The sequence below is a fragment of the Lepisma saccharinum genome, chromosome 16 (genome assembly GCF_977018435.1).
Source record: "Lepisma saccharinum chromosome 16, izLepSacc3.1, whole genome shotgun sequence".
NCBI lineage: Eukaryota > Metazoa > Arthropoda > Insecta > Zygentoma > Lepismatidae > Lepisma > Lepisma saccharinum.
Window position 1 is genome coordinate 18,907,962 of NC_139244.1, and position 15,898 is coordinate 18,923,859.

At 40.6% G+C, this 15,898-nt stretch overlaps 1 protein-coding gene across 1 annotated transcript in view; it reads left to right on the forward strand.

The window, feature by feature from the left end:
• Positions 1-15,898, forward strand: part of amon (prohormone processing protease amontillado) — a 322,809-nt gene that overhangs the window by 99,368 nt on the left and 207,543 nt on the right. The window contains exon 2 of the mRNA XM_083137814.1: positions 14,023-14,127. Coding sequence (XP_082993940.1) covers positions 14,023-14,127 — 105 coding nt within the window. The remainder of the gene's footprint in view (positions 1-14,022; positions 14,128-15,898) is intronic.

Below are 15,898 nucleotides of genomic sequence, written 5' to 3' on the forward strand. Positions count from 1 at the left end.
ATAGTATTATAAATATAAATGTAGTAACTGAATGGCTTGTGACATTTTCTAGCATAACAAGGGTGTTTTGTAGAATGTGCAACAGGGGCCAAAACGTCCCAATTTTCCTCATTCCACTTCGAAACTGTTTGTTGCGAATTGCAAGAGCCATCACAAACACAACACAGAAAGCGGTAATAAACACAACAAGCAAACCCCCACAAGCGAAATACCACAGGGTAGTTCGGCGAGTGCTTCTCCCTGCTTCCCCTCTCGCGTTTGGAATCGTCCTTTCCAGGTAGTTTCGTCTTCCTTGGCCGGACTGTACTAGGCACGTCTTCACTTAACTGTGGCCCTCTTCAGAACTAGCGATGTGCTAACGTTACACACTGCCATAAAATAATGCAGGGTTGCCATAAAAGAATACAGGGATGCCATATCTGATCTCTTTCACATACAGTGGCGTGATCCATTAAAACAACCAGAGCGGGGGAAAAATGTACAATTTCCCTCCTGTATTTAGATTCATGGGGAAATAAAAACTGTCAGAAAAAGTATTATAGATTGAAAGGAAACCACCTTGACGTGCTTTTGTTTCCAGTCACGTTCGCAGCAGAAGGCTTCTTGACAATGCTTGCAACCACCAAAGACCCAATTTTGCCTCCTTCAAACCGTTTTGGTTAACAATACTTTCAGAAAGTGGCTTCGCGCCTTTTGTTTGGGAGCGGTTGTAAACTTCGAACTTAAGCGTAACATTGGAAACAAAGAGAAGCCAAGCAAGGATTCTTGCGTAACACCAACCTCGTCGAAAGCCTTCTTGAAGTCTATTGGCAAAGCGTGCTGGGGCAAAATATGCTAGCAGAACCTAGAAATGGATTCACTAGTTTCTTATGGGAGTGGCTTCAGAATTTATCATTAAGTGTACGCAATGAACCTCGAGGGTTGAAAATTACATACAGTGGAGCTCTCTATAACTGACACCAATGGGAGAATTTTAAAACACAAATTTGTAAGATACTAGTATTTTAAGGTTTCATTACTAGAGTTTACAATCTCTATCACATTCATACACCACTTTACTATATTTACCGCACTGCCATTTTAAACACGAATGCTCTTACTGTAAGGATAACAGTCAGTTATATGGTTGAGCTTCATTTTCTCTCTCAAGTTAAAGAATCTTCTGCTGAGATTCGCTAAAGTATATCATTATACTGTAGACAAAGCTGTCTTACCACCATCGACAGAGAGAGAGAGAGAGAGAGAGAGTATAAGGGAAGAGAGGGATGGAATAGAAGGAAAGAGAGGGAGAGAGTAGAAATGAGGAGAGGGAGAGAGTAGAACGAAAGATAGAGAGAGAATAGAAGGGAAAAGGAGAGAGTAGAAGGAAAGAGGGAGAGAGTAGAAGGAAAGGGAGGTAGGGAGTACAAGGGAAGAGAGGGAGAGAGTAGAAGGAGAGAATAGAATGGAAGAGAGTAGAAGGAAATAAAGGGAGAGAGTAGAAGGAAATAAAGGGAGAGAGTAGAAGGAAAGATAGGAAGAGAGTAGAAGGGGAGAGAGGGAGAGAGTAGAAGGGGGAGAGAGGGAGAGAGCAGAAGGAAGGGAGGGAGAGAGTAGAAGGAAAGGGAGGGAGAGAGTAGATGGAAAGAGAGGGAGAGAGTAGAAGGGAAGAGAAAGAGAGAGTAGAGGGGAAGAGAAGGAGAGAGTAGAAGGAAAGAGAGGGAGAGAGTAGAAGGAAAGGGAGGGAGGGAGTAGAAAGAGAGAGTAGAAGGGAAGAGAGTAGAAGGAAATAAAGGGAGAGATTAGAAGGAAATAAAGGGAGAGAGTAGAAGGAAAGATAGCAAGACAGTAGAAGGAATGAGAGGGAGAGAGTAGAAGGGAGGAGAAAGAGAGAGTAGAGGGGAAGAGAAGGAGAGAGTAGAAGGAAAGAGAGGGAGAGAGTAAAATGAAAGGGAGGGAGGGAGTAGAAGGAGAGAGTAGAAGGGAAGAGAGTAGAAGGAAATAAAGGGAGAGAGTAGAAGGAAAGATAGGAAGAGAGTAGAAGGGGAGAGAGGGAGAGAGTAGAAGGAAATAAAGGGAGAGAGTAGAAGGAAAGATAGGAAGAGAGTAGAAGGGGAGAGAGGGAGAGAGTAGAAGGAGAGAGAGAGTGAGAGAGTAGAATGTAAGAGAGGGAGAGAGTAGAAGGAAAGAGAGGGAGAGAGTAGAAGGAAAGGGAGGGAGGGAGTAGAAGGAGAGAGTAGAAGGGAAGAGAGTAGAAGGAAATAAAGGGAGAGAGTAGAAGGAAATAAAGGGAGAGAGTAGAAGGAAAGATAGCAAGACAGTAGAAGGAATGAGAGGGAGAGAGTAGAAGGGAAGAGAAAGAGAGAGTAGAGGGGAAGAGAAGGAGAGAGCAGAAGGAAGGGAGGGAGAGAGTAGAAGGAAAGAGAGGGAGAGAGCAGAAGGAAAGGGAGAGAGAGAGAGAGTAGAAGGGAAGAGAGGGAGAGAGTAGAAATAAGGAGAGGGAGAGAGTAGAACGAAAGATAGAGAGAGAATAGAAGGGAAAAGAATGAGAGAGTAGAAGGAAAGATAGGACGACAGTAGAAGGAATGAGAGGGAGAGAGTAGAAGGGAAGAGAAAGAGAGAGTAGAGGGGAAGAGAAGGAGAGAGTAGAAGGAAAGAGAGGGAGAGAGTAAAAGGAAAGGGAGGGAGGGAGTAGAAGGAGAGAGTAGAAGGGAAGAGAGTAGAAGGAAATAAAGGGAGAGAGTAGAAGGAAAGATAGGAAGAGAGTAGAAGGGGAGAGAGGGAGAGAGTAGAAGGAAATAAAGGGAGAGAGTAGAAGGAAATAAAGGGAGAGAGTAGAAGGAAAGATAGGAAGAGAGTAGAAGGGGAGAGAGGGAGAGAGTAGAAGGAAATAAAGGGAGAGAGTAGAAGGAAATAAAGGGAGAGAGTAGAAGGAAATAAAGGGAGAGAGTAGAAGGAAATAAAGGGAGAGAGTAGAAGGAAAGATAGGAAGAGAGTAGAAGGGGAGAGAGGGAGAGAGTAGAAGGAAAGAGAGGGAGAGAGTAGAAGGAAAGAGTGGGAGAGATAAGGAGAAAAGATAGTGGAAGCAAATAGAGAGAGATATACTTAAAGAGAAAGTTAGAAATAGAGAGAAATAGTGAAAGATGGACGAGGAAGAGACGCACACGCGCAGACAGAGAGAGAGAGAGGGAGAGATAGATGAGGGAAATAATATTAGCACCAATGATCACCCAATCACCTGAAAACATTTCTCTATCCTTCACTTCACCCCCTAAAAACCCCGCTAACGACACTGATATGAATATATCAGTAAAATTTAGAATACAACCCATGAACATCATCTTAAAACCTCAGAATGTTTCTTTGAGAGAGACGCTTAGAGGACAGACAGAGAAACATAAGCAAGATTTGAACGATACTCATGAACCATAATTCACGTTGTGACTTTGGGAACGTTTATAGCATCGGATTTCCTTTGCAGGATCTCGTTTCGTAACATGCATTTTGGCCCAGGGAAGGAATAAAACCCGAATGCCTACCTTAATCACATCTGGAACCATACCCGACTGTCGGGGTAAGCGAATTGCGCCGGCGACCGTCTCCCCACCGCCCTACTTTTTTGCACCCCCCGGGCTCAAGTCCCGCCCCCTGCTGCCCTTGTCCATCGATCAGGCTACCATAACCCGCGTGTTTCCATAGCGACAAAGCCCCTAGTCCAATTGTGAAATGAAGGCATTGTATAAACAGGGCTGCGAGTTGGCAAAATCCGTCCTCATCACGTGAGCAGCAGAATCTGTCGTGGTTGGCATTTTGGCTTCCTCGGACGAACCGGATTGGTCGGGGGAAATAGGATTTTGGACCTCCACCCAAAAGGAAAGCATCCCTCGGTTTTATTTCCATCTGGATATTTCTTTTTCCCTCTTAGAATGCGGCGATGATATATTAACTCTGCCCGCATGATACTCGTTGCGAATAGCGAATTCTATTTTGTGTTATCCACAGCATGTAATTTTGTAAATCAAATTAGAACTGACAATATGCTTACGTCAAGCCCCTATGGCTCCTTTTCCCACAAAGGAGGCCTCCCCGATGGCGCAGTGGTAGCGTCGCCGCCTTGTAATCAAGGTGTCCTGGGTTCAATACCCAGTGGAGCAGCGTGGCTACCCAACGGGAATTCTGCGTGAATTATTGGCTCCGGGATTTCTGCGTAAGTTTTCTCCCTTGACGTGAAAAATTGCAACTTTTATTTATCCAAATCCCATTGAATTTATACATATTTATCAGGAGCGTATATTCTAGGCTAGCTAGGCTATCTGCGAAGCCTGAAGCCTAGAGAATAAAATTCAGGAGAATAATCGATCTGATGATGATGATGATGCTGAATCTGGAGTTGGCAACCTGATTTCTTATGAGTTGGCAACCTGATTTCCTATGAGTTGGCAACCTGATTTCCTATGAGTTGGCAACCTGATTTCCTATGAGTTGGCAACCTGATTTCCTATGAGTTGGCAACCTGATTTCCTATGAGTTGGCAACCTGATTTGCTATGAGTTGGCAACCTGATTTCTTATGGGTTGGCAACCTGATTTCTTATGGGTTGGCAACCTGATTTGCTATGAGTTGGCAACCTGATTTGCTATGAGTTGGCAACCTGATTTGCTATGAGTTGGCAACCTGATTTCCTATGAGTTGGCAACCTGATTTTCTATGAGTTGGCAACCTGATTTGCTATGAGTTGGCAACCTGATTTGCTATGAGCTGGCAACCTGATTTGCTATGAGTTGGCAACCTGATTTGCTATGAGTTGTCAACCTGATTTCTTATGAGTTGGCAACCTGATTTCTTATGGGTTGGCAACCTGATTTCTTAGGAGTTGGTAAATTTTCTATTCATAGCCTAGGACCTTGTGACATAGTGAGATAGCCCAGATATTGGTCTCAGTATACGCCACTGATATCTATAAATGCCCTGATGCACGTTTTTCACAGTTTATTTTTTATTTTTATCCAGGAAGGAACAGAATTCTCTCAACCCATTTACTTTCGTAGCGTCCTTTGAAAAACAGTATCTTACAGATGAAATATAAGATATCTTGAAGAAGATTAGGTAAACTTTCGTATGAAATTCATGTACAGTTAACAATTTTTCGTAGATTAGAATATAAACCGTAACATTTGTGGCTTGTGTTTGTTGATGTATTTCGAATCTGAGTATATGAAATGGCAAATGTAATCTCCGCACCTTAAATTGAATATTTTAAATATATATACCGTTTAATTGAATTGAATTAGAATTTTTGGATACATTGGAATCACACACATCCTTTATATTGCTAATACAGGGTCATTCAAAATGATGGATACAATTTTATTCATGTATATTCCCTTGAATATACATTGAATATGAATAATATACATACAAGAGAGAGGTGAAGGTGTAAAGTTTCGAATACTATCGCTAGAGTGCAGTTGCGTAACAACCACTCGAGTGGGCAAGCTCGTGCCACCAAGGACCCTTCAGTTCAGTTCCGAGTAAGATGGCCACGGTGCAGCACAAGGTTTTCTGCGTTCTTGAGTTCGGCAAAACTGAACCGGCAACAGCAGTGCAGCGAGCATTCAGTCTTCGATTCGGCATGCGTAGTGTTCAGTGACGAAGCGACGTTTCACCTTAGCGCAAGAGTGATGAGGCACAATGTTCGTATATGGGGTCTGGAAAACCCCTGTGCCACACTGCCACATGAGAGGAACTCACCAAAGGTAAATGTGTTTTGTGCCTTATCGCACAGAAAGATTTATGGAGAGCACTGTAAGTTGGATTTCGTATCTCAACATGTTGGAACACAGGCTTGCTCCTCAACTGAATGAAGATTCCCAAAACTTCATTTTTCAACAAGAAGGGGTATAAACTCATAAACTCTGGGTGACCTGCAGAACCGTATCACAGCTGCAGTTAACTCAGTTACACAAGAGATGCTTCTTCGTGTCTGGGATGAGTTCGGCTACCGCTTAGATGTTTGCCGAGCAGCAGGCGGTGGCCATATTGAACATCTGTAACCTCTTTGTAAGTTAGTAAACATTAGACCTTCCTCTCTCTCTTGTATGTATATTATTAATATGTAATGTATATTCAAGGAAATATACATGAATGAAAGTGTATCCATCATTTTGAATAACCCTGTATATTTGTGTGGGTGTTGAGAGACGGTAATACGTAAGTTGAAATTGGGAAAACATGTTCTTGTAGCCTTGAAATTATGTAAAAATTGGCCTTGAAAACCGGGAATTATATATGAATTTTATAACGGTCCTAGAGTAGCCACCCTGTGGAGGCACATAGTGGTTCTGATCCTACTTTAAACTGTAGGTCCAGTCCCGACTAGCCTTACTGTGCATAAAGTGGACTTTAAAACACAAACTCATACTGAAATCATAACACCATTAAGCCTTGTTTCCATGATATGAAAAACTCAATATGCTGACCAAGGCAGAAATTTATTTTATTTTAAAACATAAACTAAACGCAATGTTTCAACCTTCAAGCAAGGTCTTCTTCATATGTTTAGCCTTTTAGGTGAAAGTACAGTTGACAAGGGAAAGCCACCTGCTAGAATGTTCCAGAACGACTTTCTAATAGTCTGGAGGGGAGTAATGTTTGTGTATATGAATCGTCCTGTTTTGTATCTTGTTACATTTGCACTTGGTGCAGAGTCTGAAGAAGACCTTGCTAGAAGGTTGAAACGTTACGTTTAGTTTCTGTTTTATAATGAAATAAATTTCTGCCTTGGTCAGCATATTGAGTTCTTCAAACTGAAACTTTTTCCACGAGGGAGCTATTTGGAGCTGGGTTTAGAACGTTGATCAACATTCAAATCGTAAGTACTTAGAAGCTCACTTGATGCACACAGTCTAATCGAAACTGGATGTATTGAAGCCTCAACCGTCAACAACCTAAGGGGTTGGATTACAGGCCTAGGAGCACATGAGAACTTAGGGTTTCCAAGGTTGTGTGGTGGTTATTCTTGCGACAACATTTTCCAAGCCCACAAAAACCTAATTTGTTATAATTTTCGATCCAAATTTACACTTGATTTTTTTTGTTTGACTTCGCTTTTCTGCAATCTTTGGCTAAATGCAAAGATAAGGATGAATGCTGATAAGATGAAATAGACGATATATCACAAAGACAGAACACGATGACCGCAAAGGATTCTACTGGCTGTGAGTCCAGACGCCAGGGCCTCGCCAGTCTGCAAATTGCAGTCCATGGTGTCGTACGTGGAAGTCATTTGGGTGCTTTAGAAAAAGTCACACCACTAAATTTACTCTTATACCTACTGAAAACAACATTACACTCCCCCCTCCCACCAGATGTAACATTTTGGGTAACCCCTCGCTAGCGACGCATTTCAATGTATTCTGATGCCACTTCAAAATATATTTTCAGTTACTTCTAGCTTTCTGTGCATAAACTTCTCTTGAAACAACTCCACCAAAAAGTTCTTTGCAAGTGACGATTGTTTAATCAGGATCGCAAGCATTCTTCACTCTGTCCGTTTCGGGAATCGAACCTGAGATGCCTTGATTATATGGTGATGCACTCAGAGCATAAATAGAGTCAAATGAAGCAACATTTTCATCTGCTAATGTACAGTGGTGGAAAGAAATTCTTCCCCCATAGGGCTACAGGTACTAAAGCTCTATGAGGGATGTATTTCTTTCCATCACTATACTTACGTGCATCAAAATACGTTCACGGCAGAAGAAATGATTCAGAACAACACGTCAAAAGGCTTATGTTTACAGCTTTTATTGCGTTTTTGGATACAACAAACGAGTTGCATAGGTCAAAAATGTCAACTTCGAAAAAACAAAAATTACATATTCACTTGATGCACCGACAGTGCTTTGATTCATCTCAGGTTCCGGTTGTAATTTTAAACATCCCTTACTTCAGTGTAGTTTATCCTCACATAGGCTGATCAGGACGACCTACTGTTTACAGCAGGATTCGAACCACTATATACTTCCAGCAGGGGTCGAAGCGAGGAACTATTGATTGCAAGGCGAGAGCGTCTGACACGCACCTTCTGCCTTTAGGGCTTTATGTTAGTCTGGTTACAACCCTTTTATCGGACTTCTCAAAGGCTTCTAAGGGTTAGTAAGACCAAGCCCTTGCGAGGTCTGTGGTGTAGGATTTATTTTTAATTATCACCTATGTAGGTTTGAAATGAAAGATCATTAAGATCTTTCACTCGAAGATTTATTTAAACTGCTGATGTTATACAAACACTTTTTCAAACAGACAATTCACCCGGTATAACTTGTAGGCCTAAACCTATTAGTTGTACCGAAGTTTAAAACCCTGGTCTTTTTGATGATGCAGGAGAACACCTTATTCAGAGTTGGGTTTGTGTAATATCTGCCAAATGGAGTACAAGTACACCAGCCAATCCGAAGATTGAAGCAAGATATTACCCAACGTCCCCTGAACCATCAACCTTTCGGCAACCAGGAGAATGTCCCGTAGACTTACAAAAGTCTAGCTCTTTTATATCATATTGTTGTTTACAATTTACCATGGTTATTACATAGTTGTTTTATATTTCCACAGTTTCAACATTTTTTCAGATTTAAGTTAAACAATTCATTTCCTATTGTAACATTAACAATAACACATTTTTTAAAGAAAAGATTCCAACATAGATTAATACAATACAGATTGAATAGTTCTGTGCTTGAAAAAGTATGTGTTGACAGGGGCGACACACGTCTGTCACATCCTTCAAGCCAGAGTGCATTGGTATAGCTTGAGTTTTCATTGGAATGCCATTTCGGTATCTTTGACATATCTCGAGAGGGGACGCAAATCTGGTTTTGAGCCAGCACCTGTTTCTCTGAAAAGCTCTGTTGTGAATTTTACCTACAGTGTTGAAGTGGTAGCGTTGTCGCTTTGCAATCAAGGAGTCCCGGGTTCGATACCTGGTTCTTTTCTCTTTTAGAACAGAAAAGAGAATAGAGAGAGAGAGGGAGAGAGAGAAGAGAAGAGAGAAAGATCTCTCTCCTTTTCTTATTTCTCTCTCTCCCCCTCCTTTACTTTTCCTTCCCCTTTCTCTCCTCTTCTTTCCCCCTCTCTCTCTTTCTCTCCATTCTTTAGCCGGACACTGTCGCCTAATGGTTATAACAACGCGCTGCGACGCCAAGGGTCCCGAGTTCGAATCCCGTTCGGGCTTGGTTGTTTGTGAATGTCCATTCATCAATTTTCATCACTCATCCCCATCTTCGCAAATTTGCCAAGAGGCACAAAACGCGAAGTAAAATAAACTAAATCAATCAATCAATCAATCTCCTTTCTCTATTCCTCTCTCTCTCGTCAGAAAGAGAGAATGAAAGAAGTGGAGAGAGAGAGAGAGAGAGAGAGAGAGAGAGAGAGAGAGAGAGAGAGTGAGAGAGAGAACGAGAGAGAGAGAGAGAGAGAGAGAGAGAAGTTGGAGGCACATAGTGGTTCTGATCTCACTTTAAACTGTAGGTCCAGTCCCGATTAGCCTTACTGTGCATAAAGTGGTCTCAAGACGTCAACCTGCAGTGTTTAGACATCCATTAATTCACTGCGACTTTATACTCCCAAGGTTTCCACACTGTATATAAAAAAAGCACTAACACAATAACACAAGCTAGGAAAGAAAACCGCAACTTCACATCCGGAAATCTCTAAAGAAACTGAATTGGCAACATCGCATTTACTCCACGTGGACTCGACAAGAGCTGTCAGTTCCTAAAACGGACGCTATTGGTGGGGAAGGTTTGAGGGGAGTATACACTGGGCTTCACGTGGACTTGACGTATGGTTGCCAGAGGGGAAACTTATCTTTCGGAACTTTCTTTGAAGTAAAGTGGCGTTCCGAAGCGTACTGCAACTATAGATACGTAAACAACAGTTTTGAGAATCTTGATTCATCGTCAGCTACGTTACTTAACGTGAAAGCAACGCAAATCCAGAACTATGTCATGCATAACAGGCACTGGATGTAACCAAAATTACGTCATGTGAATTAAAGGGAATGTTATGTGGCGTTTTACGCAGCATGTGCCCTCCTAAACGGCACGTTGAGCGCTCAAGATCTCGCCCTGGTAGGTGGTGAGTCAATTCTCGTTGTGTTTGCTCTGTCGTCTATTTTATCTAATAAGCATGCATCCCCAGGGTCACGATTAATCTGGAGATAGAGAAGCGTTGCAAGTTATAGGAGATGCCTTCGGCCAAGAACACACGAGGTACACACACACACACACACACACATCCATATGTACGATTATACAGTTTGGTCATGGATTCAAAATCTTTTGAGCTGTGGCTGTTAATCTAGCTGTACTAATGTAAATTCATCTTTAGAAAATACAGTAAACTCTCGTTAACACAAACTCGCTTAAGACGAACACTCGGTTAACATGAACAAAATGTTGGTCCCGGCAGGGATGTATTATATCTTATAGAAAGTTTTATCGATTAACGCGAATTTCGGTTACCACGAATTGCGAACTGTTTTTTTTAGTCCGTTGCGTCATTAGATTTCATTTAACACGAACTTTCAAAGATTTTCATATTTTTTCTGTTGTTTCTCTGCTAGGTATGTAAGAAATCGCTCAACAATCTCTATCATCTTGTCAACAATCAACTTATACAGTATTGTAGCCAACAGATTCAGATCAACAATGTGTTCAAATGTGTTTTTCTATTCTTTAAAACATAGCCAGTATGAGTAACATCAAGTTGCAAGCAGTAAGACGGAAGTAATGGCCAAGAGGAAGCAGACAGGTATAGATCTGCAAACAAAACTGAAAATCCTAGAGGAAGTAGACCGTGGTGCATTGAACAAAACGACAATTGCTGAACAGTATGGAATTGCCAAATCTACATTATCTACAATACTTAAATACATAATACGTATTGTAAATGGTTATTGCGAAGAAAGAACTGTATTGCAACAATAAAATTTGAGTCCCCGGTTAGCACAATTTTTTTAACACGAACTCTTGATTTTTCGGTCCCTTGGAATTCGTGTTAACGAGGTTTTACTGTACATTTATCTAAATATATCGTATAAACACCAGTTTGTTTAGATTAAGATATCGTTGATGGGCTATGTGAAAGCCTGATATTCGAAGTTAATTGGCTGCGAGAGGTGTATCGTAAGAGGGGGGTATAGCTCTGAGGAGCTACGTCAACACTCGACCAAGTAAGGGGCTTGCCACATGAAATAAGAACTACACTCACGATTAAATTTAAACACTTCAATTGACTGGTCTGGCAAGGGTGTGAGAGAATGATAGACAAGGATTTATGAACGTTCGTTACCTGTAGATCTTGAAGTGACGATCGACTCGCTGGTTCGTTGATGAAATACTGATGAAACTCCTTTCCGATAGCGTACTACTCCTCGCTGTAACTCCTTTAGCGCCGGTCGACAATCCGTCTATAAGCCAGATGCAACAACTATTCACGCCATAACTTTCTTAGTTCAACTGCTTGTATAATTCCGAGGCACCGACTGTGCACGCGATAGATTTCAGATACCGACTGTTTGAAGAAATATTCTCCCGAGCTATTTAAACTAAATTCGAACTTCGGCCGTTGAGAGACCGCGTCTCTCAATAACGGTGCTTTCAGCATAAAGTTGTGTTTGCAGTATCTTTCCTGCGATTCCGGAAGAATTCGTATCAGCGGAGGTGATTAGACTATCGGGCTATGGCATCCAGGGTCCTGGGTTCGAGTCATGCTTTCGGCATGATACGATATACATTTATATAAGTCATACATATCGTTTATATAATGTAGTTTTCAAAAAATATGCGACTATGTTTTAATAAATGAGTAAATTTATATGTCTCTATCTAAGTTTCTTTGTCTAGTTTATGCACAGATAGTCTAATCGGGACTGGACCTATAGTTTAAAGTAGGTTCCGAACCAATGTGCTTCAGAATAGTCCAGTGGTTCCCAAACTATTTTCGTTTCACAGCTCCTTTAGTGCTTCAAGATTTTTCCGCGGCGCCCAAGTCAGAATGTAGGCATATCCAACACTTAAGTTAAAAAATAAACACACATTTCAAATTCGGAAAGATGTTACATGCAAAAAACACTAAATAAGCACATATTTGGAAAAATATAATTATTTCAGTGAAAATAATGCAACATTTCGCGGCGCCCCTGAAAACCAGGGCACCGCGGCACCATGGGCGGAGTTTGAGCTTTTGCTTTGGGAGGGGCAGACTCTGGGTGAAGCATATGACGTACCTGAGGGTTATTGAATATCCCCTAGTTTATAAGAGGTCCGGGGCCTTCCCCCGGAAATTAAAAAAAACAAAAAAAAACTTAAAGACACTGAGTTCTAGGCCTTTTAGACTTGAAAATGTTAAATTTCCTCGCTTATGAAAACAAATATTAATTAGTACATTGGTTTTCAGTTTTAAAAGAAGCAAAACAGTACGATTATTTCATTTTGCATTTCATTATTTTTTTATTGATACAATAATTGTATTACTTTAAAAAAGTTACGGTACAATAGTAAGCTTCAGAAATTTTAGAAAAATTAAATTGAAAAGTTCTTTTGATGCCTCAGCAGTTACTGTTGACTCAACACATAGTCATTTTACATTTTTCTTTCTTCAAACTATACACATCACATCAATTGAATCGTCTGAGACCCGCTATTGCGGCGCAATTACCGCACATGACATCATGCCAAACGTCAAGATTTGCGGTATGGCTTCATAACAAAAATGTAGTAACTGAACTTAATCCTGTGTAATTTTTTTAATCTTTTTTAAGTGGGGGGGGGCAGGCCCTCCATGGCCCCTCCAGAACTCCGCCTATGAGCGGCACACACTTTGGGAACCACTGAACTAGACTATCCAGTGACGTAAGAGAGCTCCATATTACTTTAGTACGTTTAGTGTTCTACAGATGGCAGGATGTTAACATAAGGGTTAATATGGCGGACAAAAACGTTGCTTGCTCTTTTTTCACCGGAAGAGACGCTGGAGTAACACAGGGGGGTGAGACACTGTAATAAACCCTTCGAAACGAACAGAAATTTAATATCTCTTCAAACGTGGCTCCTCTTCTTGCATATTATTCGATGAAAATTCATACCAAGCGAATTAATAAAGCGTAGACTTTCCTCGTGCTTTCAAAAATTTCATGCTACGTTTCGATGATCGCGATGGAATTTTCCTGCTGGCCAAATGCAGAGCGGTGCTCATCTTTCCGTAAACTTTTGGAATGCAGAGGAAATCATGGCTTGTGAAGCTATTTTCATAAGGAACGTTCTCCATTACTTTCGCATTGTGGAGAAGCAAAACAAATATGTGTAACTTTAGTTTCCTTGGCTCTTTTCGAACAGGATCCATTCTATGGGAAGCCGTCATACTTGAGCAAGCCCAGGCATTGACAATGCTGTGAGTGAAAATGGGAAAGGGAGATTACTTTCTCCACCCCCCTTCCATTCAACTAGGCAATAGTAGGGTGACACCTACACTGATGTCTTTGACGCAGCGTTGTCTATAAACTTAGTGAAATAATAGCAGATATCGATGAAAATACAAAGGTGTAATATTTCCTGTGACTATCGCAGTGAGACCTTTAGCGGTGCTGAATGAGTGGTGCTCTAAGTTGTCATCAACAATGGTGTTATAGATACATGGTCCTCTAAGGTGCCACCAAAGCGGTGTTGTAGATTAGTGGTGCTCTAAAGTACCATCTTAATGGTGTTGTAGGCGAATGGTGCTCTGAGCTGGCGTAACCTGTTCAGAAGATTTAGTTTTTGCATTCTGAACGTATAACATATCTTTGTTATCTCGAAGATTGTAGAATGTCTACAATCTCTAATTACATAGTAGTTTCGTGCTTTAATTCAATTTCGTCACTATTTAGTAACAGTGTATAATGATTTCAATATATTGTATTTGTTGTTTGCATTAAAGTTATAATATAGATGAAAACATGATGATTAGAAACTTTATAAAACGGATTTCTCCATTCTTTTCTTACAGGTCCTGAATTCTGGAAGTGAATTCCATTTTGTTCATCGAGCTTTGCCCCACGCAAGAACTAAAAGAAGTACACCCCACGCAAGGAAACTGAAAGCCGATCCCTTGGTAAGTGCAAATATTCTACTGTTCTCTCATTTCATTAGCTTTGGGAACATTTCTTCCCAGCCATTAATGTTTCTCTGTATTGTCCTGAAAGTTTCACTCCTGTTAGTCAAGATATTCCTTCAAGTGTAAGGTCTGGGGTATAAGGCCGATGATCGAGTTGGATGTGCGGACGGGCCTTGTCGTGCAGGAGTACGACGCACTCTTGTTGTGAGAACAAGCGTCTCAATTTTTCTGCCTCATTGTATGAACGATCTATTGCACATAATCACTATAGACTCGTTGCGAATGGGTTGAATGCACCTTACACGCCATTAATGTCCTTTAATTTAAGCACATTAATAAAATTAAATTGAGCCCAATTGATTACACGATCAAATACTTTATTTGGAGAGGATAGTGAATCTGTCCAATATATATACATAGAAGTCATAAACTTTAACTAGTGAATCTTTAATTAGAAATAACTATATTTTTACTAAAATAAACTATATATTTTCATATTTTAGTTTTTGTTGATACTATTAATATAACGAAACAAGTTTTATTGATTTTGTGTTATGTTGGGAAATGTGTTGAAACATTGAAAGGAAAATTTGAAAAGTTCACTCTCACACCATCTATACTTTTAAATAAGCATCAGAATTATTTAAAGCTGTACCGAATTCTCCGTTACGTGTAATTGATAAAGAAAACAAGCAATAGACGCTTTAAAGTTTTATCAAATTCTCACCTTTCCCAGGGAGGTTATTTGCAACGCGTAAAAGGTATCAAAAACTTCGCACGCTTGGATTTAAGACAAGCATTCGAGCATGACAGCCTACAACCATTATGGTATGGGAGTGGTCGTTGAGTCCAACAACGCCGGAATGTCCCCTGATGACCGAGTCTGAGTGGACCATAATGGCAATCACTTCTCTCAATCGATGCCTCTTCGGAGTGAAGAGGGACATTTTGGGGATAAAGTGTCCATTCGATCCTCTTGACAACGTCGGAACAGATCGCGACACCGGTGCAATAACTGGAGGTCCGGCGATTGGCCCAGAAAATTACCAATAAGAATTTCCACCTTCGAGAGGTTAATGCCGGTAGTAAAACATGACCAAGCAACGATAAAGACTGGAAACTAGAACGTGGTTATTGGCATGCAAGAAGAATTATCTCTATACATTTGAACTTATCCATGAAAGATCTGTGATTTTTGAATAGTGATCTGGGAACTTACAAGTTTGAGAATATCCCATTTAATCGTCGTAAGACCACTTTTAAGAAGGCAAGATTTGAGACAGAAAGTGAGGAAAAAAGAAAAAAAAATACATTAAAAATCAAGGAAATTAACTTAGGGTGAGAAATTCATGGAAAATTTTGTAAAGATATGGAGAAACTTGGAAAATTTAGAGAAAATATATATAGTTTTTAATTACCATGATGAGAGAACCGAAAATATTTATTTTCCCTCCAACTGACTTCTTTAATGGATCGTCTTAATTTAATTTTAGTATATTTGTTAGCAATGTTTAATAATCTTAAATTAAATCGCATGGACAGTTGAAGACAAAACACACATTTATCAATATGTCAAAGCAGTGTGTCGACCTTCGTGGCCATGGGTCCCAGGTTCGAATCCCGACCTGGGCAAGCTGCTCCGACCACTCCGCCACAGAAGTCGGCAGTATAGGTTGATCGATTGATTGAATTGGTATTTTAAGTCCACTTTAAGGCTAATCGGGACTGGACCTACAGTTTAAAGTGGGATCCGAAACACTATGTGCCT